This window comes from Electrona antarctica, assembly GCF_951216825.1.
Source record: "Electrona antarctica genome assembly, chromosome: 7".
In the NCBI taxonomy this organism is placed as follows: Eukaryota; Metazoa; Chordata; class Actinopteri; order Myctophiformes; family Myctophidae; genus Electrona; species Electrona antarctica.
The window spans coordinates 22,595,322-22,622,800 of record NC_136812.1 but is presented as its reverse complement, the minus strand read 5'-3'; the positions used below and the strand labels follow the sequence as shown (position 1 = coordinate 22,622,800).

Sequence of the window (27,479 nt, the reverse complement as noted above, 5' to 3'; positions counted from 1 at the left end):
TAAGGAAGTGGTTGCACCACTTAAAAAAGGACACACACACACGCCTCTCAAAAATAAACCAAAACAAAACTTTAGGAATGTTTGTTCTCACAACTGATAATCAGTTTGGCTTTAAGAGGAAGCAGAGCACAGATATGTGCATGTATATGCACTATATTGCTACTGTAAATATGGAAGACAAAATGGGTTTTTATGGGTTTTAGTAATGCATCTGGCAGGATCAATCATTAAACATTATTTCAGAATCTGCTTGCTAGAGGAATCGCAATTATTTGGTGTTTATGGTGGTATGTAGGCTATGCTAATAAGAAAATGTGAATTAAATGGTGAAATATAATGTCTGCCCCATGTAATGTGCACACTATTCTATTTTATGTTTATATCCTACCGGTAGATGACTTATCGAAACATTTGAATATGTTCAACACAGGCTGTCTGAACTCTGTCATCATCAATATCTTGAATCAATCATCAATCATCATCAATCTGCCTTTCCTATAACCCATATTTTCAATGAGGATATTCATTCATTCAAAACTTTATTCATGGTATATGGTATATTTATATATATTTCGGACTCTGGAGAGTCTGGAAAGTTTGAATTGAACTGGATTTGTGTCATTTTGTGGGACCAAGATAAAGTTCTTCAATGGCTTCAAAGCTGCTGTCGGTGATAAGGCATTTACTCCACTGGAGGGCGCTACAGGACCAGCCAAGACGTGTATGTGAACTACGAGAAAGCTTGTGCGACATGACATTCCAAAACACACCAATGAAACAGCACCGACCGACCGAGCTTCATAGAATAAATAATCTTACTAAAAAGCCGAGAACACACAAACGCCGCTTGTGTCTTTTTACCCTTTGTACACGATGCACGTACATCGCGTCATTCGCATGTTTGTTTACCACTTTATCTAAACATGAGTTCAGATATGAGTTTGCTTACTAGCTCCTTCATATCCAATGAGACCACGCCCTGTCCAGAGTGTAGCGCCGGGTCCGTCACATCATCTGTACAGTAGGCAGGCAGCGCGAGCCTTCATGGCGACCTGACACAGAAGGAATGTTTGCAGTCTCGAGCTGCTGGGTTAGCCGGGTCAGGCCGGCGTCACAACCGGGAAAATGTAGTAAACCGACTCTTTGAATGTACTGCGCGACTTCTCCGAAACGCTACGCTAACCGCGACGCGCCGTTCATTTTCAGCTCGCTACTACTATTGGAAACCAGTGCGGGCTAACAGCGTTAGCGGGCTAGCATTCATTCACCTGCAGGGTGTTGTTGCTAAGCTAGCGGTCTCGTTGCTAACTAGTCGGGAAGCATCGTTTTTTACACGCAAGACCGCCTCTTTCAACCCCGGCCAGCCAGGATGGAAAGTGACCGCGGTGCAGCCGTTAAGGACGGGAGCAAGATGGAGTTGGATACCCATTCCGTCGCACCGTCAACATCACAAGAAATACTTGAATCAAAGGGCGGCGGTAACTCAGTGAAACCCGGCGGAATGGGCGGATTAGTGCCAACGCCTACTGCGAAGAGACCCGCGGCGGGGGAGGATGATGTTGGTGGAAGTGGTGTGGGCGGAGAGTCCAAACTCTTCGGGAAGGGACAGGCGACAACCTCCCTGCTTCAGATTGCCATTAGGAACGGAATCTATCAGAACCAGGTCGCTAACGCCGCTAGTGGTGCGGCCAGAAATATCAGCATGCCGGCGGCCAAACCAGCCAACGTTTACAGCCTTGCGTCAGCGAGCAACAGCACCGCGGTCAACTCTCTGCTCAACCGGAGACACCGGAGGCACAAGCGTAATCTCTCGCTGGGGGCTTCGCCGATTACTTCACCAAGTTGCCCGCCCGGGGTGTCGTCGACCGAGGCGGCGAGCCCCGCTCCATCTGCCTCGCCGCTGAACACACTCAGTCTGGACAGAAAGACATTTCTGCGACAGAAGCAGTCCAAGCAACTTCAGATCTCTGACAAGGCGTGGGTGAGATCGGACCCCCAGCGTGGCTGTGTTCACATCCACGACTGGCTCACACCCTCCCACCCGAGACCAGTGCTCTGCACGCTGGGCACTACTGCTGGTGAGATGGCGAGTCAGCTGGGTGGTGGGGGTAAGACTGGGGCAATCTTGAGGATGAATCGCAAAGCAGCCGCTTTGATTGACTTAAATGACAACTGTAGCAATAGTTCTGAGGTTAATGGCAAACAAATTGAGAATCTGGATGTCGACAAGACAGTTTACTCGGTCGCTCTATCATCAAACAAAGCAGAGGAGGAGAATGAGCCTTTACACGACTGCATTGACACAACACAATATTATCCAGACACGAACTTCCCCAGCGGTTTATTATACGATGATAAAATGTCAAGTAACTCTTCATCAGAGGTTTATCTAAATGAGAGCGTGGGGGTGGGCCTCAGTGGTGCCGACAGCTATGGACATTACTCGGGTTCAGACATCGAGAGCAGCACCTGTGAGGACTTCAGCCCCGGTGGGCTAAGGACCGGCGAACACCGGGACTCACTGAGCGATGGGCTGGCTGTGGGCACGGACACCTCCATGCTGAGCCCCAGCTGTGACAGCGGCGCAGAGGGGCCCGACCCATTCGAGAGCTCCTCTGATGAGGTAGATCTCACCAGTTCCCCAACACACCTGCCCAGCGACCTGCCTGTAGACGGGCAAGTAGACCTGCCAGCGACAGACCCCAGCCACGCCAGCAACAGGCTGTCAAACACACTGGATGATACGGGCGCCGGGACAGGGTCCAACGTAGACACCCCTGACCTGATCAAGCCTCCCCCAAAATGCTGTAGCACTAGCAGCTCTACTCGGCCCCTGATGGGCCCAGAATCTGTCCAGCCTGACCCAGGGATCCCGGGAGAGAGCAGAGGGTGGCCAGACACAATCAGTAGTGCCCCGAACCCTGCACTGTATGTCCAGCTGCATGGTGGAGTCATACGGAGGCTGGCCGATGACGAGAGGCCACTGCAGATATTAAATGAATACCTCACTAATCTAGGCTTCCAAGACCCACAGAGAGTGCAGGAGGAGGGCATGAATCCAGAAATAGGCTGCCTGATCCGCTTTTACTTAGGTGAGTACTTTGTCATAGTCATGAGAAACCCAAAATGCAGTATTGGGTAAACCGGTCTTTCATTTGTAAAAGAACAGGTACAGGACAGTTCAGCATCAAATCGGGGCATGTTTACTAGTTTGCGGTTAGATTCTCTGCCACTTGTTTTCATACAGACTTAACTGTCCTGTGGCCTCCGGCTGCCAGCTACGGCGGGTAACTCTGGTTCTGCTTGGGCTGTCCCTGCTCATTCATTGTACATCCATTCTCAGTGCACCGTGAGTGCTGTCATTGTATTTGGTCAGTCGGACAGTTAAACAAGTGGATTCAATTGTCCTGTCAGGACAATGCGTGGTGTTGTAACTGTACAACCCGCCCCCCACCCCCTTCTGTGTACGCTTGTAGGGAGACACATCTGGAGGTAACAGGTGTGATCTTTTTACCACGCCAAAGTCCAAAATTGTGTGCTGCTTCGTGAATTGTTTGTTGTTGTGCTGTGGGCTGTGTTTTTGATGTTATTGTTGTGGTGGTAGGCAAGGCAGGCTAAACAACAGTCTGAGAGGACGGATCAAACAGCCTTGATCTCTTATAGGATTAGTGGCACCATTGGAAGTTGTTTTTGACCTTGTTTTGATACCCTCAACAAAGACAGCAGGATTAAAGATGCAAAAGCAGTTGGTTTGATGATAACGGATGCAATCAGCCGTATCTTAAAAGCAGCTTATTTTGAGTGTATCACAAACACCCATCCTCTGTGCTAAGTGAGAAAGTGTTTTAAGTTTGCCAGCCCACCCATGCACCTTTAAACCACTACAACTTCTCCTTCGCTTCCATTCCCCCTTCCACGGCCCCCACTGTAGGATGACAGGGAAACAATGCAGGATGCAGTGTTGTGCTGGTACTGGGAGCAGGGGCCCTTCCAGTGAGCACTCCGCACATCGCTGCTGAGAGGACAGTGGAAAGAGTCGGTGGATGAATGAATGACTGGCAGGACATAAGAGAGTGCAGGTTACTGATGTGTGAGGAGGAGTAGAGACGGTGGAATGTGATTGAGGAGGGGAGAGAGAGGGCTGTCCACTTTGTTGTACCCAGTGGTTGCCAAATTCAGTAATGTCATAGAGTGAAGTCAGAGAATGCAGTAAAGCAGGCTAATCCTCACAGTCACCGCAAACAATCAGTGTCACCCATCATGTACTAGTTGTTTGCCTTTTTTAGGGCTGCAACTATTGATTTAATATCTACTTGGATATTACTATTGACAACTTTTTAGATGAATCTAATAATCTTAATATAAATATATGAACACAAATTAATCGATTCTTCTGCCGAACTACAAGCTACTATTTGATCTACTACTACATCGGTGAAACACATTTTGTACAGAGCTTCCCATGAAATACTGTCCAAGAAGAAGTTGTCTGTCTTCTCCCTTAACCTCTCACTCCTCAATCAAGCTACTTTTTTAAAAGTATAAGCACTTCTGTAGCAGTTGTACTACTCTGTCACCAGGAAAATTCCACAGCAGAAAGAAACATTTTCAGGCCAAGGGCACTGAATTATTAGTTTGTGGTGGTCCTTTGGGACATTACTGCCTGTTAAGTAAGTAGCCAACCTAATGCAGACTGATGGCCTTGCCCTGCTGTCCTCTCCTCTTAGCATATTATGGATTGTTTGTTGGTGTCAGTGCTCAGAGTCTAGGAGGAATTTGACTCAGCAGAATCCCTGCTGCAAAATGCTCTTTGGCAACATGCACGTACGCACCTGTATTCTGTGTGCTGACAGCGAGAGAACAGTGACCTTAGCGGAACTCAGATTTCACCTCCTCAGTGTTTCTGATCTACCTGAGACAGCAGACAGCAGAAGGCTCCTCTAGTCCCCTTCGGCCTGTAATGGTGCTTCTCGGAGGTCACTTCTTTGTTGTACGAGGCTAATCGCCCGTCTGGTTGCTGTCTGTGCCCAAAAAGTCCCAAAAACACTCCCCTGTGAATGATGCATGTTGTTAATTTTGACCCTGTGGTTGTGCCACCTCAGTCTATATCCCACACGCCCAAAACAGCCTAGCAGTTGCAGCTCAATGTTGTTTTCCCCCTAACAGAGTTAGTGGTGGTGAATACAGCTGGGATAAAATGTAACGGGAAAGCCCCAAGCTAGTCCTTTTAACGCTGCCTTTTGGGAGAACTGAGCATGATAGCAGCATAATCGTAGAATAGATGAATGCCCTGGGCGGGTCGTGGGTCCAGGGATGTTATGGCCTCGTCAAGGACAAAACGACAAAACGTGCTAAGAATATTCTCTCTTGAACAGACAGGAAACAGTCATAGGCCACTTGTGCTCAAACAGGATGTTCGCATACAGAGCAATAGATGGAAGGAAAGGGCATGTATGTGTAATATTGTGTATATATACATGATGTGACAGACCCTAAGCCATCATGTCTAGCCCACTCCACCCAGGGGAAGGGTGTAATTTACAGGATACACATTCCATAGGATTGTGTGGTTCAAACGTACTTTACAGGTTGTAGGATATGTTTAAGGCCTGCCTGTCGCACACCCCGGATTTATACTTGAATGAAAAGCGGAGATTTACAAGCTTGCAACGCTGACATTGTGAGCTTGTACATAGAATATTATTTTCGGTGTGCAACGCGTTACACTACCAAGGATAAATCAGGCAATGACAGGCATTATTAGAGTCTGTTTATTCAAAGCAATCATCAAAGTCATTGTATGTTGCACACAAAGGGCTATGTCATTATTTGTATTAGTCAACAACCGTGAATGGAGGCACTGGTGTACTCTGTGTGTGTGTGTAACATCATTCAGTTTTGATAACATAATATGCAAGCAATCAAAATGAGTAGAAACTATAAAGTAATCATGGTGGTGTGGGGGCTATAATAATAATAATAATATCTGGGACTTATATAGCGCTTTTCATGACACTCAAAGACGCTTTACATGTGTTGGGGCCAGGGGGGGGAACAAGGAAACGGACAACTTTATTAGAAAAGAAACAATTAAAAGAGTAAAACCAATAAAACAGTGCATATAACAAGTTTAAATTTTAAAAACACATCAGCTTGGAAATGCGATTGTGAACAGGTGAGTTTTCAGTGCATATTTGAAGGTATAATAAATTAAACGCGCGTGTGCGGGGTCCCCAATCCTTTGGGGTATTATTTATTACTGTCTTTGCTATACATTTGTCCTCTGTCCTAATGATTAGCCTAGTGTCTTGCCCACTCCACCCTATATCTGCTTGTCCGGACTGGTCATACAGTATGCCCTATATTCCATAAGGAATAGGATAGCCAAGTTTGGTATACCTGTAGGTTAGCCTCGGTACCCAGGCTTTTATTTTCATTTGCATTCGCTGTAGGTTGGCAGATTTTAATGGCTGATATTGGCCTATCACAGATAGCATATATTGATATTTAACAATTTTGTATAGTCGGTATAGGCACCAAAAATCCAGTAACAGTCGGTCGCTACATGTTATGGTTACCCAAAATCCTGTAGACTGACGTTTAATCACCACTCACTTTCCAAGCTAGCTATCGTATTTGCCTACAGCAGTGGTGTAGCAACGATAACAAGGAAGGGAGCAGAAGTGGAGAAGACACGATATGCAAATGACAGACAAAAGCTTTCTCTCACTGTGGGCCAATTGTCTGTGGTGAGTGGTGACATCAGCCTCAATGCGGCCGAGAGAGCCCGGTTGCAGTGGTGGGAGGGGCCAGTGTCCGATGTCTTGGCGGGGAGGAGGAGAGACGGTGTGGTATGTTTGTGCTTTCCCCTAATCGGTTCAGTTGTCACTTAGTTCCGGTGCGTTGTCCTCGAGCCCAGACGGTGAAAGTTAAATGCCATTCACACACCCAAAGGCCTTGGCCTCCACTGGAGGAGAGGAGAGGCGGTCAGTGTTAGGACACGTCGGTTGCATAACATGCTAATCTGATTTGAGACCTCAACAGACCCAGACTGTTTAAATGGAATCTCCCTATCTTTCTGCTTGTCTTGTGTGTGATGTGTGAACCGTGGATGATGGCAGAGAACGAGAGAAGAAGTTTTGTAGATAAAGTTTCAGATTTGAAGCCAGCTCAGGTTCTTGACCGCTGAGGGCCTCGGTCTCCCTCACTAGGCCTCGCTTTCTCTTTTGTTTGTTAATCCCCTTAGTTTCCCCCGTGACTTGAACCAAAGCATTGCTGCTCTGTGTGTCAGCGAGGGGTTAATGTAACCAATAACGCCAGAGTGACTGGCTGCTCACACACTCGTTCACTCTCCAGACCACCCCGGGCTATTAGAATTTGCTTACATAACCACAGCTCTCAGCCTCTTTCACTGTGAATGAATGTGTGTGTGTCTGTGTTTGTGTGTGTGCATGTTCGTAAAAGCCCAAACAGCTAAAAATAAGTTATTGTGTGATGTGAAAGGCTGTCATGCAAAAACGGTTACAGTATTATTGACACCGACGCACACTCTCTCCCTCCCTCCCTCCCTTTACCCCATGCAGGTAAGCCTCGGAGCGCGGGCGGCTCGGAACGCGTGCAGCTCTCCGGGCTGTTCAATGTGCGCAAGGGGAAGCTGGCCCTGCCGGTCAATCGCTGGTCAAAGCGGCAGGTGACCCTCAGTGGGACCTGCCTCATCGTCTCCTCTGTCAAGTATGCACACACCGGAAAGATGCACATCCTGCCCCTCATCGGAGGAAAGGTACTCCGTCCCATACTCGGATAATCCAATACCCCCACGAAGCCCCAGCTAGTGTCCTGCTGTACAAAATCAGTCTGTGTGCACGTGTCTATTGTTGCTGCGGAAGTGTGAGATGAAACCTCAGCTGACTGGAGTTATTTTTATTCAAGAAGCTCAGCTGACATTAATGATATTGTCTGATTCTGAATTGTTTTGGAGACGCAGAAGTGCTGCAGAGAAATAAATGAGGGTCTGGCTGAGATTGAGATCAAGAGGGCACAATCTAAACCGGAGGTGTCTAACACATTTAAAATGTGACTTCACGCCGGCCAGTTGTGCATTCAACAAATGCATGCTCGCGTTGCTTTGTCTCTGCATGCCTGTAACTACAGAACACTTTATGAGTTGTATTTTTTGGGAGATTGCCATACAACTTTAGTTTCTTATGAAACATTGCCCTACATGTTTCTTTTCTTATGAAACATTGCCCTACATGTTTCTTTTCTTATGAAACATTGCCCTACATGTTTCTTTTCTTATGAAACATTGCCCTACATGTTTCTTTTCTTATGAAACATTGCTCTACATGTTTCTTGTCTTATGAAGATTGCCTAGCAAGCATTACTTTATGATGGGCTTTAGCTTATAATCGGAAACTTCAAGAAAGTTGTAATGAGAGATGAAAAGATAATGCCATTTGTCTGTTTTGGTCCATGCCCACAATAACCCATTTGAAATAGCAGACACAAATGTAGAATTCTGCATTGTGATGTCTGTGGCTGTCATTACGTACAGATGTGAATATGTATAGCTCTTGTACCATTAATTCCACACAGAGCTGAAGACTTGAAAATTAACTTTTCCATGTCACATATTTAAATTATTCCCCTGAGAGACACACACACACAGGCTGCAGAGGGGAAATGAGCTGGGTTGTTCTGGAATAGTTGTATCTCCTACAAACATTGTTTAATTTGACTGGCACAAATCGTAATAGTTTGTCATTGGTTGCTGCCTTGCATGTTTACATTAAAATGAAGTACCTCTTTGAGGCCCTTGACAGTCTGGGGAGGTTGTGCACAGTGGGTGGTTAATTACGCCTATTGTTTTATTAAGTAGTACAGTAAGTACACAACAAGCTGCCAGTGCAGCGTGTAGTCAGTAGAGATATCAGTAAGAGAACGGCCCAAGAGCGACTGTCTTACAGAGCCATAATAAAAATACATGGTTGTTGTTGTGATTTGTAAATATATATTTTCTTCTTCCCAAAATCATCCTGTGGGCATCCCTTCAGGCCCGTAGGCAGCCCTCCCGTTTAACACCCTTGATCTAATTCATTTGAATGCCAGATATTTTTCCTCCAAAGGTTATGCCTTGAAGTCTTTTGTGCAGAAAAAAAACAGTGCAATAACTAGCGTTTTTGCTCATGTGACACAGGTTGAGGAGGTGAGGAGACACAGCCACTGTCTGGCCTTCAGCTCAGCCGGACCCCAGAGCCACACCTATTACGTCAGCTACGAGTCCTACACTGAGCACCTCCGCTGGCATAGGCATGCCTCAAAGGTGTGTGTGTGTGTGTGTGTGTGTGTGTGTGTGTGTGTGTGTGTGTGTGTGTGTGTGTGTGTGTGTGTGTGTGTGTGTGTGTGTGTGTGTGTGTGTGTGTGTGTGTGTGTGTGTGTGTGTGTGTGTGTGTGTGTGTGTGCGTGTGCGTGCGTGCGTGCGCAGACTCACTTACTGAATCCAGTGATGCGATATGAGCTTGTAGATCTGCTATTCTTGAACATTTGTGCAACTCTTTTTAAAGCAAACATTTTGAACTCAAATCTTTGCTTCCTGGAACAAAATATTTTGCGATGGGGCTACGGTGGCCCGCGGCCAAATTTAGCATTTTGGGGGTCCTTGACATTAAAGAGTTTGTGCACGGTACTACTACCACTGATAAAGCAACATAAGTTTTTCATAAAATCGGCATCAGGTCTTGACACAATCAGCGCCGGGATTCCTTCAAAATAGGAGCTCTGGGGTGCCGGAAAGACATGGCTGCTTTTACTCTGAAACCCACCCCCCGGAAACAATCCGGAAAAAAACTGGAGAAATAGTTTGCTTTACTTTGCTAGCTTACATTGCTATCGTTTTAATTTATACGATATATGATCCAAAAAGCGTTCATATTAATTATTATAACGAGAGGCGGATGAGGAGCAGAAATGAAGTGCTAGTATATCCATCAGATCAAAACCACGGAGAGCGCCCTGGATTAGGAGAGACGAGGCATTCTTTCTGCCGTGCTAACATCTAAGTCAACAGGAAGCTAATATGGCCGTAGAGCGCGAAGGACGGTGGCCGAGAGTCTGGCTGAAAAAAAAAAAGGGGAAAAAATTCAGAATATTCTTCTCTTAGTTTAGTTTAGTTTATTCGCACGATAAAAACAGTACAAAAAAGGGTAACATCAATAAAAGAGAAATATGTGCAGAAACCCATGGAGGGCTTATATATGGTTCTCACCAAACTCTCACCTGGTATCATTGAGGATGCGCTAGGACGTGTACACATGTCCAATGCATCCCTCGATTGGATTCCCTACGACGTTTCCAGACGTCCTACGGATGGAATGTGTTAATGTTAACTAATCAATGTCAAGTGGCCTTATTCGCATTCATCCCTCTCCCTGTGTTAGATCGCGTCCCAGAGGGTGAGCTCTGTAGATCTGTCGTGCTGCAGCCTGGAGGAGCTGCCCTCGCAGCTCTTCTACAGCCAAGACCTGACCCACCTCAACCTCAAGCACAACTATGTGTCCCCACAACGAGGCCTGGCAGCCCTCACCAGGTTAGTCTCTGTTCCACACGGCACGGCACAGCCAGGGAGTCCAGCCTGTTGTCATGGGCATATAGGAGAGAACCAGAGCAGACCAAGAGATCTCTCTTCTTCTTTACTGTACAGTTGGGTGCAACCAATATTGTCCCTTATCATTTGACCCATTTAGGCCTGACCTCAAATTAAAAAAAATCCTTCTAAATCCTCCAGTTTTCTGAAATAAAATAAAAAAATTCAAAAATAGCAGACCTACAAGCTCGTAGCGCGCCACTCGGTGGCGCGCTATGAGCTTGTAGATCTGCTATTTTTCAATAGCTAAATTATAACATAATGTTTAAAACACCAAAAGGGGTTCCCGCCCAAAATGGGTTAACTGTCCTTTTGCGCAGATCACGCAAACCTCAGCAAAAAGAAAAGGACAATATCGATGGCCTCCAACTGTATGTCTCTCTCTTTCTCGCTCTTCATCTCTTTTTGTCTTTTTTTCTTTTCTCCCAGTCCTCTCTCTCTCTTTTGGACGCGGGAGCTTTCTCTCTGCTGGGGGAACAGCCATATGGGCTGAAGATGGGAGCGGCTTAGCTCCAATTACAGCTGATGCATGGTGCGTGCGTGGGCAGGCCCGTTTGTGGCCCAGTTGGGCCAATTAAAAAGCCAGCTACATTTCGTGATGAGAGGCGCGACATGTTACCAGCTGACCTCTCCGGGGGGGCGCAGTGGCCCCTCCTCTGCGCTTTCAGCTGTCTGGTCAAACTAGTGAGTTGGCTGCTTACATGCCATCGGGACAGACTGCTTCACAGCTGTAGATCACTGGCAACAAGTAGTGTCTGGGTTATACCCAGCCCTATACCAGGATTTAGCCAACATAGGGGATTTCCCAAACAACGTTTTTATGGGGTCACAAGTAGAGCTCTTCACGGGTCCAAAAAAATGGTTTCCGAAATCCGAAATTAATCTGTGACATTTTACAGATTCCGACCCGTTCCGAAAATATTTTCAAATAGTTAAACCAAACCCGAATTGATCCGTGACAATTTCGTCCGATTCCGACCCGTTCCGAGATGTCTTTTGAATTGTGGCGCCGAGCCCGACCGAGATCCGATTATTTCCGACATTCCGAGAGACCCGACCCAGCCAGGCAGACATAAATGTGGACTATATGAAATAATATAGCGGACGTATTGACCAATTACAATTGTATGATTAAAGCGAGAGAGAGAGAGAGAGAGAGACACAGACGGACAGAGAGAGAGGTTCCCTGCAGGCTGCGCGCTGCAGCAGGGTGAGAGAGAAAAAAAAAGTTGTCTCTTCTGGTCTCCTCAGCGTGCGTGCATTTAAAATGAACCAAACGGATCATTTGTTTTTTACACACAATCAGAGTTTTAGCAGAAGCAGATGCATGTACCGGTCTTGGCTGAATGGAATATTAACAAGGCACGACACTCAATGCACTTATAAACAGCTCCTACTTTGCTCTCTTCCTTATCCACGTGCTGTGGGGAATGGGATACACAGGAGAGTTGTCATGGTTGCTTTAACCTTCTTATATTAATTTGATTTGAGCTTTGCTAGTTTGCTTTCACCTCGTTGAGGTCAACACTGTTGGCGGGATCCGTGATCGTGATATAAAGTATAATTACACGCCAGTGTTTTCATTCAAATCAGGGCAAGGCAAACCATGCAGGACGGGGCTTGTGGTGGTACTTATTGCACTGCTGATCCTAAATCAGCATATCCATCACACACGTAACACCGTTCATGTCGCTGGAACACTAACCTGATCCTAGGTCAGCCTAAATGATCACACTTCAAACAGAACTTTTTTCCCCCAGCTGTTTTTCTCCTACGCAGCGATGCGCGCAGCATGAGCGCACATGCAGAGGACAGAGAGAGTATACAGTCAGACTGGCACACAATCACACACTGATTGAATATTTTATTAACATTTGCAACAACAACAAAAAAGCACAGACAGTACACACACACACGTCACACACACAGTAGCCTACAGGTCTTCTCGGATCCACTCAGACATGACATATAATGATTGACAGACCCGAGATCCGAGGGGGATACGTCCGATTCCGACCCTGCCCGAGTGATTACGATAAAACACGACTCCGACGCGAGCGGGTCTCGGGTCAACTCGGTATATATATATATATATATATATATATATATATATATATATATAGGGGACTCCTCCCCTATATATCCACATCCAAAAAGACCTGTGGGAAAACTGTAAACTGTTCAATATAAATGTTCCATAGTATCGGTGTATTGATACTCTACCTCTCCCGTTGTTTGTGTTTGCCAGCGTGCACACACAACACAGGAGCTCTGAGTTCCTGCGTGCAGCCCCTCATCACACACACCGCTGTCTTTTCTCCTGAGTTTTCTCCTATACTCAGCTCCGCTGCGTTCTTATTGTCGCTCGTATTTCTATTTATGTAAGCTAAATGCTGGTCAAGATGGCATGTACGGAACCCTTGCAGCCCGCTCTGATGTATAAACAAAACAGCAGAAGTGCTGTTTGGACATAGCCTGGTTCCGAGCCTGATTCGCTGAACTCCGTGGAAACTGTTCCGTCACTTCGAAGTGACAACAAAACAAATTCATGGAACACAGCGAATCAGGCTGGAATCCTGTCTAGTTTGGAAATACTTGGACTTGAATCTGATGAACACAGAAAGCCAAACGACAGTTGCAAGCCCAAGTACTTTGTTGTTGTCGTCCTGTTAGCAACAGCTAAAGCTATTGCTAATCAACATAGCAACCTGTGTGTGTGTGTGTGTGTGTGTGTGTGTGTGTGTGTGTGTGTGTGTGTGTGTGTGTGTGTGTGTGTGTGTGTGTGTGTGTGTGTGTGTGTGTGTGTGTGTGTGTGTGTGTGTGTGTGTGTGTGTGTGTGTGTGTGTGTGTGTGTGTGTGTGTGTGTGTGTGTGTGTGAGAGTGAGAGTCAGTCAGTCAGTCAGTCAGTGCTCAAGAGAGGAGATCTTGCCTTTAATCCAGCCTCCACAGTACAAACCTGAATGATCCATTTTTACACTTTAACCACAAGAACCGTACAATCCCTATTCTGGTGTGAATATTGAAAAGATTGCAGATTTACATTAAGCTCACGATGCATCACAAAACAAGGTGTTGAGCTTGTAGGTCTGCTGTTGTCAGTGGAGAGATGTGGTGTGTAGAGGGACAAAAGGAGGGGGCCTTGGCTTGTATAGACCCCCCCGGGGAATTCGGTCAACAAAGTATAGGGTTTACGTGGTTAAGAGTTAGATGAATCACCCATGATTTTGCTGTGTAGCTGCCATGGCCAGCAACTGATCCCTCCCGCTGTCTATTCCATTTCATCTCTCTCTGTTGATTCCCTGGCCACGGTTCAGCAGCCACGGTAGCCCGTCGCGCTTCCGATGGGAACGGCCGTGCGCTTCCATTGTTCCTCCATAAACACTCGCTTCCCTGGGCGCTGTTTTCAGGAATGTGTCCTCTCTGCGCTGCGGCCCCGCCTCTTCCCCACACCCCCCTCGGAAAGACGCGGATCCGGGGGCCGTCTCGCTCTCACCCTGGCCCCTTTGTGAACCGGATTAGCCTGGCCCACGGAGCCCTGGGAAACGTTAGCGTAAACACACACATGCGCGCGCACTCACACGCCCTCATATGCACACACACACACACACACACATGCACACACACGGGTCTGCGCACTTACACCACAATGGGCTACCTGAACCGCATGTTGCCTTGTGTTGATGAATACGTGAGCACTTTGGCTTTGTGTAAACACTTTGCTGCAAAGCAAACCATGTGGGTGTTTTGCTATTCTTTCACATGATGATGTTATGCAAACGTCCTACCTACTAGGTTTCCATGTTTCTCTGAATAGGATTATATAACTAGACATATTTCTTTCCACAATGTTTATGTTAGAGCTTCTCCTCAAGGCCAGGCTCTAAAATATAGTTAAGATATTACCCTCTTTTTCTGTCTGTTACTCTCAAACTATATGTTCCCTCTCTATGCTCCTCCTCTGTTCTCTATTTTGTGTTCTTTTCCTCATCACTGCTCTCTTTCCCTCTTTTTCTACCCAGCCTAGTCACCCTTTCTCTACGGCCTCTATGTTTGTCTCTCGCTCCCCTAAACTGTCATGGTGTTCTTTCTTCCCCTCTCACCTGCCTGCCCCCTCTCCTCCCTTCCTGGCTCTTATTTTCTCTCTCTCGCCGTCTCTCTGACTCCCCAGGTTCTGTAAGCTGAGAAGCCTCAGTCTGTCTAACAACGCTCTGTGCGAGTTTCCCCTGGCCCTGTGTGACATCGACTCGCTGACGGAACTCAACCTGCAAGGCAACCGTCTGTCCTCCCTGCCTGCCGCAGTGGGAACCATGCACAAGTGAGTGGGGACCTATAGTGGCCGCCGGATCCTAAGCCTAATTGTCTCGCATCCGGAGCATAAATAAAGATAAGGGTATCTAGGTCATTTGTAAGGTAATTTCACCTAAAGAGAGAATGTGTCCCCAGTGACCTGCAGTTGGCTGGGAGAGAAAGTGGGCAGATGCAAGCATGCAGCCAGCATACTATCGGTGCACAGTAAAATTAGTTCATAAAATTTGGCTGTGCACCAGGCTTTTGTCCTGACATTGCAGTAGTTTTTAATTTATTTATTTTTGCACCGTAGACCACGGTCATATTGATGCTGTTCCCGGAATCCGGAGAGGGAATTTAGGGTCAAGCATTTAGCTATTGTGTGAGTGTGCCTGTGTGACACCAGTGAGTCGATTGCGAAATATTGCAAAATGCTAGTAGTAAATCCGGTTTCAGACATGCTGATGATGTAATGGGATTCGGGAGAATTTAGGCTAGCTTTATAAATTCCATGAAAGGCTCACACATTTGCTTGGTCAAGCAAATTTTAGACGAATGTTTGGACGTAATTCAGTGATTTTTGAGTGGTGCAACCACTCCCTTACGGTGCTGTGTGTGTGGGTGGCTGGGTGGGTGGCTGGGTCTGAGCACAAAAACAGCATGGTTGTTTTTCACCACCTGTGCGCAACCTAACACACACACAAACACACACGCACATATTAACTGTATGTGATGATTTCGGGTGTGCCAGACTGCCAGTACAGTACAGTACAGTACAGTACAGTACAGTACAGTACAGTACAGTACAGTACAGTACAGTACAGTACAGTAGAGAGTACAGTAGACGGACCCCCACACGGTGACTCTGTTTTCTCAACCGTTTCGGACGTGGGGCGGCTTGCCGGAATCGGCCCGGCCCCCTGGGCGCGTTCCTGGGGGTCTGGATGTTCCGCAGACCCCCACATGGTAACTCTCATTTCTCTACCGTTTCGGACATGGGGCGGCTCGCCGGAACCGGCAAGCCGGTTGGGGCTGGAACTTCCGTGGACCCCCACACAGAGTTGCACCACTCACTTCACACGGGTGTGATTTTTAACTCTGAAGACTGATGTGTAATTATCCCTCACTCGCCCTAATACTCCCTGTGTTGTGTGTCTAGCCTGCAGACTCTGCTGCTAGATGGGAACTGTCTGACCTCCCTGCCCATGGAGCTGGGCTCTCTAGAGGCTCTGACCTACCTGGGCTTGTCCTTCAACTGCTTCACCTGCGTCCCCCCGGTCCTGGAGAAACTGAGGGGCATGGAGAGACTCTGTCTGGCTGGGAACCAGCTCTCGGCCCTGGACATGGCTGGCCTGCAATGGCTCCCCACTCGCCACATAGATCTCAGGTGGGCTGAGCTATGCAATTACAAACGTAGTCAGTTCAAGGCAGTTCAGTTAGCTTCAGTGAATAAAATATATTGTCCCGTTTTTCGTTGCTGATTTTGAACTCCATTAAGTTGCTATTTGAACATCTGCGTTCTGTGAAGGTTAAACCGGATCCACACAGTAGTGGTTGGAGACGCAGGACAGCTGGCTCACATTTCCCAGCTGGATGTGAGGGACGCAGGGCTGGAGGAGCTGGACGTCACCCCACTCTCCAGGCTGGAGCTCCTGCGCTGTGACAGAAATGCACTTGTCCTGATCCGAGTCAACGGCCACGCGCTCAAAGGCCTGCATGCCTCACACAACGGTACAAACTCATCTATGTTAACTGTCCACCACACCTTAACCACTTAAACCCTATATCCTTGGTTGACCTGGGTACCCCAGGGGTCTACACTTGGTCCCAAACTTTTTTCCCCTCTATACCTTAATCTCTTTTTCGAAGATAGCCGCTATAGTTGGTTAATTTATTGACACAATTGTATAAAACATTGGGTCCAAACAATAATCGAGAACCCATGAATAAAAACTTTAAAAGGGTACAATAGTACACAACATCCATTTACTCATACAACAGGAGCTTTCTGTTGCTCCAAAAGTGACAGGCAGGCATGTAGCATACTCAAAGTTCCTCTGTTAGCGCCCACAAAGAGTAAGCTCAAATCAGTATGCTCACAATGTGTTGCTTCTTGTTGTGAGCTTGTAGATCTGCTATTCTGTTCGGTGTTTGCATATTATGACATGCCTAGTAAAGAGATGCTAGAGTTCATGTGGTTAAACCAAGTTTAGGTTTTCATCCACAAATCACCCCATTGAGCTTCTGTCATGTTTCTTTTCTTTTCAGAGCTGAGACAGCTGGAGGTGAACCCTGTGCCAGAGAACCTTACTGTTCTGGATGTGTCCAGGTAGGAGAACCACTACATGATTCATACTGATGAATATTATTTATCACAGATGGCGGGATCAAGGCAGCACTGTGTATGCCTTGATCCCGCCTCTAGCTGCCGCTGATTGGCCAGGCCGTTTTGTGGCCGGGCATCAAGTCTGCCTGAGAGTTCCCAGATGAGAGCAGGAGGGGGGAACCCAGTGTACTCTCTGCTGCCCCATCTGGCGGAGTCAGGTTAAGAATTTTAGGTCCCGAGTCGTCAATCACAGATTGCCGAAACATTTGTGCAACATTTTTTAAATGTTCGAAAACCTTTGTGTAAAGTTTCAATTTAAGAACATTTATAATAATAAACCCACACACAAATAACCTTTTAATTTATCCATCTAAGCCCTATTAAAAAAGAAAAAGGAAAAAAGTGTAATAGTTTAATAAGTTTAATAGCCAACATACATGCTACAAACAAATTGCAACATATAGATATGCTTTTGTTTCTTTTGAAAAATAAAAATAAATCACCTATTATAGTGATATGCCCAAAATAATGGCATCAGGTTGAAAGTGGTTAAAAGAAATTGGGACACATTGGCTACATAATTGCAGGTAACATAAAAAGGCTTATAGTTGCCCATATATTCATGTTTTCTATGTGTTTTGTTTTTTTTCTGTTGCAAAAATGAACAAATTTGTATTTTATCTGTTAAAAGGATCGTAAAACACAAAAATGCTTGAGGGCTTCCACTGATGGTTTGTGTTGTAGGAACAAGTTGAACTGCATCCCAGACTGGGTTTGTGACTGCATTAGACTGGAGGTGTTGAACATAAGTCACAACTCTGTTGCTGAGTTACCCATACGGTGTGTAAAACACACACACACACACACACACACACACACACACACACACACACACACACACACACACACACAACTACACGTTGGTATTAAAATACTTGTGAGGACTTTCAAATGGCCAATATTATAAATGCTATTATTTTAAATTGCCATTTGTAACCCTAATCCTAAAGCCTGAGTCATACTTAGTTGCACACTGGTCTGGTGCGCCAGAGAACAACTAAGTATCAACGCCCATACATATAAATCCTGACTGCTGGTGCTGATTCTATTGTTGTATATATGCTGTAGGTTGCTGTGCAGTGTCAGCCTGAGGAAGCTGCTGCTCGGTTGGAACCGCCTGCTTTGGCTGGCTGACAGGCTGGAGAGATCCCAGCTGGAGGTACTTGACGTCCAACACAACCTCCTCGCTGAACTCCCACACAACCTGTTCATCAAAGCCCAGAGGTACAGTACAGTACCACGCAACACACACACAAGCCTCATTTATACTTTGTCGCACAACAGGGTTGCTTGCTGAAAATAGCTGATCTGCTATTTTTGGCGAGCGTATGAGTATATCAATTAAGCATAGCTTTTCTTTCTTTCTGGCAGGCATAGAGATAGTAGCGAAACTCTGATCAACTCTGAACATTCTTGTATGTTCATTATTTTCTTTTACATTAAATAATGGTGAAGATGAACTAGGAGAGCCCCTGAACCCTGCACATTGAAAACTGCTGTTTTAAATCATTCATACGTTCATTCTTGCCCTCTCCTTGCAGCTTGCGCTCCTTGAACGCGTCGGCCAATAAACTGGAGAGCCTTCCCCCGGCCAGCCAATCGGAGGAGACCTTCAGCAGCCTGCAAGAGCTCTATCTGACCAATAACGGCCTAACGGACAAGTGTGTGCCACTGCTGACTGGCCACGCCCACCTCCGAGTGCTCCACCTGGCATACAACCAGCTACAGACCTTCACCGCAAGGTAAAATTCCCTTTATCGTTTCTGACTAGTGGCTACTGAGATCATTCAATGCTCTGATTAAACGTGATGTTGTCCCTTTTAAATCTGCATTGATAGCATTCGAACTGGGAGCACTTTTATGCCTGACAGTGATGTTATATTGTCTACCCTTTTCCGAGTCACAGCAATGACTACAGCCTGATTTGTTTTTATCTACTTATTTTGCTGCTGTCCTGATTCCAACTTCCCCAAGATCCAAAAATGTGGCACGTTACGCTCTAAACTCTACTCTAGAGTATTATCCAGCCGTACAGTTTTGGGTCAGGAGAAAAAATTGAGTTACAGAATATGTCTCCCAGAATAAAAACCCACGGCTCTCTTATAAAACACTGCCTCATCTTCTTTCATATCTTTCTGCAGTAAACTGGCACGTCTGGAGCAGCTGGAAGAACTGGACCTGAGTGGCAACAGGCTACGGGCCGTGCCCACCACCATCCTGAGCTGCCGACGGCTTCACACCCTCTCCGCTCACTCCAACTGCATCACTGTGTTCCCTGAGGTGCTCCAGCTTGCCGACATCAAGGTTGGTAGAATGGTTAGTCAGAATGGTCACATGCATCAGACTTCTAAGTTCTATGCCTACTGAGTGGCAAAGAACTACTTTCTGGCCTTGACAGTCCATACATCCAAACAGAAAAGTCTGCAAATCTGATTGCATTAAACAACATTAAATGACGTTAAACTCACTTTTCCACTTACTTTGCCACTCGATTTGCCATTCACTTTATGCATGCGCATACCCTCTATTGTATTGCAACTAGAATTTCGCCAGTGTGAATACGTGTCTGCAGTGACACTGATGCGAGGTTACAATGAGTCCGTGGTGTGCGTGGAAGAACTTGGCATCTGACTGCGCGCGTTGTGGCGATGAGATGGGCGCGTTCGGAAATACCGCACCGGAGCACACTCGCCTATTAGTTTGCATTGCACAGTGCGCTCAGTGCGATATTTCCAAACGCGCGCAACGTGTGTGTGGGTGTGTGTGTGTGGCTGGCTGGCCAATAGCTGTGTTTTGCTGCGTGGGGATCGCCATGTGAGCGGGCTAGCCAATGAGGGCCCTGTGGAGAATTGTGTAGGTTAGTGTGTGTGCTGTAGCCGAACGGGGTGGTGAGAACATGCGGGGGATGTAGCACAGCACTCAGTGACCCCTACATTAAGCTGTGCAGCTCCCAACATGCAGTGCAAATGCGTGTTTTTCCAGTCTGGAAAGCGTTCGTCTTGTTCTTCTTCTAATGTTTGTGTGTGTGTGTGTGTGTGTGTGTGTGTGTAGTGTGTAACGTCCGGTGGTGCTGTCGGATGTCAGAAATGTAACATGAAAACTCGTGGGTCATGTGGTTGGGTTTGAGCCAATGGGAAGATGTGATGTAGTGTTGCCAGGTCCACGTATTGTAAGTGAGTGGGCTTGTTTTCTTAGACGTGGCAACAAATTAGCTACAGTAGCCAATGGGAAAACAGGATGCAGTGTTGCCAGGTCCGCGAGTTGTAAGTAGCGTGTTGAATGGCATTTTGTCTGGGCTTGTTTTCATAGACCGTGGCCCGTGTGTGAGTGTGTGCGTGCGGGGGTGTGGGTGCTTGGGGAGATAGTGTTTGTTGTGAAGAAATACAATGCCGGTGTGGGTGTGGAAGGGAGGCGGTTTTGGTGGCAGTGCAATGACGTTGTTCCGCGGGTGGTGTCGGCGTGCGGCGCGACATGAGGAGATAGCCGTGGAACGACGCGGAGGGTAAGTCTGTGACGTCACTGTCGTGTGAGTGTAGTGTGTAGGATGGCGGTGTATGGCGGTGTTGTCATGACGTAGCTGTTGACTTGGGTCCCGTGTTGCGGACACTTCTCCGGGACAACTTCTCAATTGTATAATAGATATATCAGTGATTCTATCCTATATCCAGTGATTCTCAACCTGTGGTACGTGTACCACTGGTGGTGGTACTTGAGTGGTACGCAGATAAGTCACCCAAAAAAGGAGAAAAAAGACAAAAGGGGAATGAAATATTTATATTACTACAGGTAGTTCTTCTGATTGGTTGAAATACAGTAGGCTCTCTGTATTGTGATTGTTGAACTGCATTACTATTTAATTGTGTAAGGACACCCTGTGCACAATGCTGCACTTGGGTTCACTGATTTGTCTTTGTTTGATCCAGCTAACCAGCATCCTTATAGGTCGGCACGCTCACTACTGGGGCTAACGTTGCAATTGAAAAATGCTAATGGAAACTGTTACATTTACATTGGTGCCAGAAATGTGTGTATATGGAGCCGAGGGGTTAACACATACTGCATAGAAAGACTCAAGTTGTTGTGTGCTGTGAAATAGACAATTAAAAGGCTACAATGCATTTCTTTTGTTTTTTAGATATTTTTTAGGCTTTTTTTTGCCTTTTTATTGATAGATCACAGTAGGTTAACAGGAAACGGGGGAGAGAGATGGGGGGGGGGGGGGTGACATGCAGAAAAGGTCGTCTAGATCGGGACTTGAACCTGGATTACCAGCCTAGGTGCTCGGACCACTAGGCCGCTGCTCGGGCCAAAAGCTACAAAGCGTAATTTAAAACAAAACTGCATACAACCCCTCCTGTTAGCTGATGTCAACGACTGTGCTGCATTACTTGGTGGAGTTGAGTGAAGGGAAAGAGGGTCAGTCTGTGTGACTCTGGTCATATGGCAACAGTCTCTATGACTATGAGTAGCTCTCTCTTTGTTGCTGTTAGAGCTCTCTCTCTGCCCCCCTCCCTGTCTCTCAGTTTCACTGCTGTCCCTGTGTGTTCATCTTTGCCTCAGGAGACATCAGGTCAGGAAATCCTCTGTGATCTCACAGTTAACTTTCCCCCTAATATAATCTGGCCTCACCCTGCTCTACTCCCACACACATGCGTATGTGGGTATGTGGGTCAGTTGCATAAACGAAGTTTAAATGAGATCAAATATAATATAATATAATGTTGCATAAAAATAAAGATTTGATTTTGACACAAAGTTATCCTTTAAAAAAAGGTCTATTGTAAAACAGCTATTGTATTTAACATTCTTCTGGCCACCATACACAATTTCTGGGACAGTGGAAATCTTTATTTTCTTATCCTTAGCAAGAACAACAAATGAATGCCACAGACGAAAAACAGTCTAAGTCCACACTATTGATCCATAATGTATAAATGATAGATAAGGGTTCAGGACAACGAGGCCTTTTGGTGGAGGGGTCAGAATGAAATTTGGACTTAGACTGTTTTTCGTCTGTGGTACTCATTAATGGTAATACATCAGATACATAGAAATAGTCATCAAGACTCATAAGCAAGCTAAGAAACGAATACCTGTTTAACAGTGGACTATCTATATAATGAAACTATGCGTATGAACCAGTTTTATAATCAGATCAAGTCTCTCCGTCTTTGGCCCTGCGTCTCCCTCAGTACTTTCCTATGTGTATTAAGCCGTGTGTGTGTGTGTGTTTGTGTGTGTGTGCGTGCGCATTCCTCTGACAGTGTGTGGACCTGAGCTGTAATGAGTTGACTGACGTAACTCTGCCAGAGGCCCTTCCTCCTAAACTCCTGGAGCTGGATCTCACCGGAAACCCCCGTCTCAACCTGGACCACAAGAGCCTAGAACTGCTCAAGTACGAACTCAAACAATACAACACAAATGGCATAGAGAAGAATATTGTAGCGTGACCTCTCTTTTTTTTTTTTACTTATTAAACCAACTGACTGTGCTTCCTCCTCTCCACAGTAACATCCGATGTTTCAGAGTGGATCCGTCTCCCTCGTCTCTGTGTGTGAGCGAGGGCCCCGGCGCCCCCGCAGTGTGGAGTCACGGCTACACAGAGGCTTCTGGAGTGAAAAACAAGTCGGTGTCATTTTCTGACTCTTTTACATTTCACAATGCTCTTTTACATTTCACAACACAGTGTGTAGATCGTCGTCTATTTTTGCTATTTAGAACACATTGTTCTAAACATATTTATTCCTGTGCGTGTATTCTCAGACTGTGTGTGGCAGCCCTGGCCCTGGACAGTTTCTGTGGGATCCGTGAGGCGCTGTATGGAGTGTTTGATGGAGACAGGAATGTGGAGGTGCCCTACCTGCTGCAATGCACCATGGGAGATGTGCTGGCAGAGGAGCTCCACAGGAGCCAGAAGCAGGGAGACTACATGAGCACCACATTCCTCACCATGCAGAGGTACAGTGTGCACACACACACACTAAAGTTGTCAAACTCTGCCCGAACCCGACCTGGCACGATCGGTACGGTCCCGACCCGACGTTATCGGGCCGAGCCGGGCCCAAAAATTATGCTAATTAGTCGGGCCGGGCGAGCCTCTGGCTCGTGATTTTCCTGTGATTTTGTTCTTTTTTCTTTTTATTATCTTTATATTATAATAAAAATAGCAATTCTGTTATTTGTGTAATGTGATTGTGTATATTATGATTATCACTTGTGACAGGAGGAGGACTGGAGGCGGGGGTCGCATCGCACTGGCATTTCAGACTCGGAGACCTCGTACACACATGTCAAACCACGTGACTTCCATTGGAAAAGCATTGAGCCTGAGGCGGCCATGAAACACAGACAGAACAGATCATGTCTGTCCGGCATGTGTGTACGAGGCCAGAGCAGCATGCAGCCCGCCCCGCAGTCCTGTAGAGAGAACAGTGAACGGTGTGAGACTTGCTTGCTACCGTTGGTTTCCCTTTGCGCACCAAACAAGCTACTAACCACCAGTTAACTTGCCAAGTTGCCATATGCTTAAAATGTTTGATAAAATCAATCAGATTATCACACGATATAGCTGAAGCGTCAGGTTTCCGTCATGTTGCACTGAGTCTCGTTATCCCAGCTGGCTGCGATGAATAAAACCTAATTATTAATCAATGTCACCAAACGATCCATGGTGATATATAACTTAAACGCTACACGTAAAGCAACTTCACTTCAGAGGAAACTAAGGGAGGGAGCTGCAGCTGCTATTCGTGTTTACTCACCAGTCACCACTGTATGGAATCCATTAGAATGATTGGAAATGGAACATTAATAGCCTATTCTAACGTGAGTTACATACAAGTCATACATCCTTTATTTCAATAAGTCCGTTGATCTCCTTTCACACTGAAACACGGCGCCGCCATTTAGTGGCGTTTTCTTTTTCTTTCTTTTTTTTTGTCGGGCTTTTGTCGGGCTTCGGGTTTAAGATTATGGTATTTTTTAGGGTCGGGCCGAGCCTCGGGCCATAATCTTTGTGCCCGTTGAGAACTTTAACACACACACACACACACACACACACACACACACACACACACACACACACACACAGTTCCACATTAATACCAGGGAAGTGTGAAGATAAAGAAAATGCACTCACATATTGCATCTTTAGAGTTCCGTCAATTTAGGTTTTACCTAATGTGATCTAAACATAAGTTGCACAATTTTCAAGTCAAGTAAAATTGTATAATAGCCCAATATCCCAAATCATGTCCCAAAGAGCTGCACATAACTAAAACAGTAATAATCAACAATAAGTAAATACACAGGAGTGCAACACATACAAATTATTAGCAAAAACAAATATAGCTGTAATATTTCTATAAATGAAAGTGTATACATGGCTTAAATTTAGCTTAATTTAGGTGCCAAGCTTTGTTTGAGTACAAGTGTCTAGGGAATAGGGGTGCATTCTTGGCCAAAATGGGTCATTGACATCTTTACCTAGAAAACAAGCTTAATCCTGTTGTGTTTGTTTTGATGGTGTGTAGTAAGCTGGGTACAGCAGGCCAGAGGCTGGGCGGCTCCGCAGCCCTGTGTCACATCAGACACGACCCGGTGGCCCCCAGCGAGCGAGGAGGCTGTTTCACCCTGACGGCCGCCAACGTGGGCAAATGCCAGGCTGTGCTGTGTCGGAACGGCAAAGCTCTGCCCCTCTCGACCGCATACACTGTCAAACAGCAGCACGAGTACCAGAGAGTCAGGCAGCACAATGCCATTATAACCGAGGTATTTACGAACAAGAAGAGTTCTGTTATATGTGTGATGACCTGTGCGATGACCTGTAGTTCGTAGGGCGTCCTGAAAGGATGTTATGTAACTCGTCTCCTGGTCCTCCTCCCCACACAGGATAACAAGGTCAACGGTGTGACTGACTCCACTAGAATTATGGGCTATTCTTTCCTGTGCCCCTCTGTGACCCCGCAACCCTACATCTCTACGGTGACCCTGACGCCCCAGGATGAGTTCTTCCTGCTGGGCAGCAGGGGCCTGTGGGACACGCTGAGCCCCAGCGAGGCCGTCGAGGCGGTGAGGAACGTGCCGGACGCCCTCGCGGCAGCCAAGAAGCTGGTGACCCTGGCGCAGAGCTACGGCTGCTCCGACAGCATCAGCTCCGTGGTGGTCCAGCTGAGCATTACTGAGGACTGCTGCTGTTTCTGTGAGCCGCCTCCACCGCCGCCCAGCCCTGGTCCCGCACACACAAACGCACACCCATACCCGAGCGCTGATGGTGCCCTCCTGCCCCTCCCGCCGACCTCCTCGGGGACAGTCAGCGAGCTGAGCAGTGAGTTCAGCACGTCGGAGATGAGCAGTGAGGTGGGCTCCACGGCATCTTCGGAGGAGCCGCCGCTCCATGCCGAGCCACCGGCATCCCACCTGACCCTGCCGGGGCGGGGAGGGGCGCGGCTCCAGCCATGCGGCGGCAGCACTTTCCAGAGGCAATTCTCTGGAGCCCTGTCAGACAATGGGCTGGACAGTGAGGATGAGGAGCCCATCGCTGGCGTCTTCTCTAACGGCAGCCGCGTGGAAGTGGAAGCTGACGTCCACTGTCTGCATGGACGGGACTGCTGCCCAGCACCCCACGCACATGCCACCTCGAGCACCCCTCTCCCCGGCACCTCGCATCCCGAGCTTGTGGCTCCACCCTCCTCCTCCCCATCGCCCTCTCCGGCATTCCGGTCGTCATCGCCCGCCCCCAGGCCTCCCTCCCCCTGCCTAGGAGGTGAGGGGTGGTCGGGCACACTGGGCCGCAGAGCTCGGCCCAACGGCTCTGTGGCCTGCCAGGGGAGGAGCCAGGACGTGATCGAGGAGGCGGCCGACGCCCCCATCCGCAAGCAGGGGGGCTACTTTAATGCCCCTGCCCAGCCCGACCCCGATGACCAGCTCATCATCCCCCCGGAGCTAGAGGACGAGGTCCGACAGATCATCCAACAACAGCAGCAGCAGCAGCAGCAGCAACAGCAAGAGCAGATGCACATGCAGCCCCTTAGCCAGCAAGCACACACCTTACAGAAGCCTGCGGACTTCTTTGTCACACCCCTCTAACTCTGCGCTCAACGCTATGCCCTGCGCAACAGTAAAGCCCAATTTATACTCTATTGCACAACGGTGTCGCTCGTCAAAAATCTCTTACTTTTGAAGAGCGACTCGGACACACAAGTATAAATTAGTCTTCAATGTGAAGTTCTTGTCCGGGCCTTAAGAAGGCAAGTATCAGGGATGGAGATTTGATGCACTGCAGCGCATCGATTTGTTACTGCTCCCTCCAACAATAGCACACCCTTGCTGTATTCCATTTGCCTCACACTAACTGTTAACGGACCACAAAGACTGTTCTGTTATTGTTTTGTTATTTTACTTTAATTTTATATTGCTAAATCTATGGCCCAGGAAAATGCAATGCAAATTTTATAACACTTTTCAAGCATTAGTTCCTCACACTTCCTTTAATTTATTTGAATTTTTTTATCATGTTTTTATTTCAGGAATGGAGCACTTTGAATGCTTTTTTAAAATCTAACATTTAATTTGAGATCAGTTCATCATGTGCAACGGTACTTTCTGATGCAGAACACGCTGTTCCTTGAGATGTAGCGGCTATTTCCTGAGGTAAAGTGTGGCTGTGGGCCTTTACAGTCATAGGAGTTAGTGAACCTGTTTTAGACTAACTCCTAGGAGTTGCATAATCACAAGTGACCTAGTCACTGAAGCGTACTAATATTCTCTGAGAGAAAAGATGATTATTTCTAAAGGCTGATGTTTCGAAGATGTGTGTCCTCGGGGGTGGTGTGTGGAGTTTATAGCCTTATCTATACTTGGTTGCGCATGGGTGTCGCACACCCCCCCCAAAGAAACGCTCCGAGCTCACCACACTGCGATGTGTTGTGAGCTTGTAGATTGTGTTTTCGGTGTGTGTCACCTGTACGCAACTAAGTATAACTCAGGCTTAAAGTAGAGGCACAGTGGTAGGTAGGATGCTGACAAAGCGTGGCGATCCCATGGGCATTACCCAGTTCAATGAATGTTTTTTGGAGCAGTGTTACGCAGACTTCTTGACAATGGCAAACCGCACAAAAGAGCTACTTTTTGCTATATAATAAAAATCTAAGTTTTCAAATAAAA

At 46.8% G+C, this 27,479-nt stretch overlaps 2 protein-coding genes across 2 annotated transcripts in view; one reads left to right on the top strand and one right to left on the bottom strand.

Moving 5' to 3' along the window:
- Positions 1-1,089, bottom strand: part of LOC306927259 (tensin-3-like) — a gene marked incomplete at its 3' end in the record, with an annotated part of 28,507 nt that extends 27,418 nt beyond the window's left edge. Inside the window, exon 1 of the mRNA XM_079506968.1 lies at positions 950-1,089. The remainder of the gene's footprint in view (positions 1-949) is intronic.
- On the top strand, positions 999-27,479 carry LOC306926981 (PH domain leucine-rich repeat-containing protein phosphatase 1-like). Its single transcript, XM_079506544.1, has 17 exons — positions 999-3,092; positions 7,584-7,780; positions 9,197-9,322; positions 10,437-10,585; positions 14,811-14,957; positions 16,089-16,316; positions 16,458-16,660; positions 17,198-17,258; positions 18,000-18,095; positions 18,384-18,539; positions 18,857-19,057; positions 19,457-19,619; positions 22,580-22,710; positions 22,824-22,940; positions 23,079-23,273; positions 24,848-25,085; positions 25,206-27,479. The coding sequence occupies exons 1-17, from the start codon at positions 1,370-1,372 to the stop codon at positions 26,400-26,402; spliced, it is 5,328 nt and encodes a 1,775-aa protein (XP_079362670.1). The 5' UTR covers positions 999-1,369; the 3' UTR covers positions 26,403-27,479.

What these genes read in the sequence shown, in the direction of transcription:
- LOC306926981 (XM_079506544.1), top strand. Translation starts at nt 1,370, where the DNA reads ATGGAAAGTGACCGCGGTGCAGCCGTTAAGGACGGGAGCAAGATGGAG. An exon ending in GGCATAGGCATGCCTCAAAG is followed by an intron (nt 9,323 to 10,436) that starts GTGTGTGTGTGT and finishes TCCCTGTGTTAG; the next exon opens with ATCGCGTCCCAGAGGGTGAG. An exon ending in ACAATGCCATTATAACCGAG is followed by an intron (nt 25,086 to 25,205) that starts GTATTTACGAAC and finishes CTCCCCACACAG; the next exon opens with GATAACAAGGTCAACGGTGT.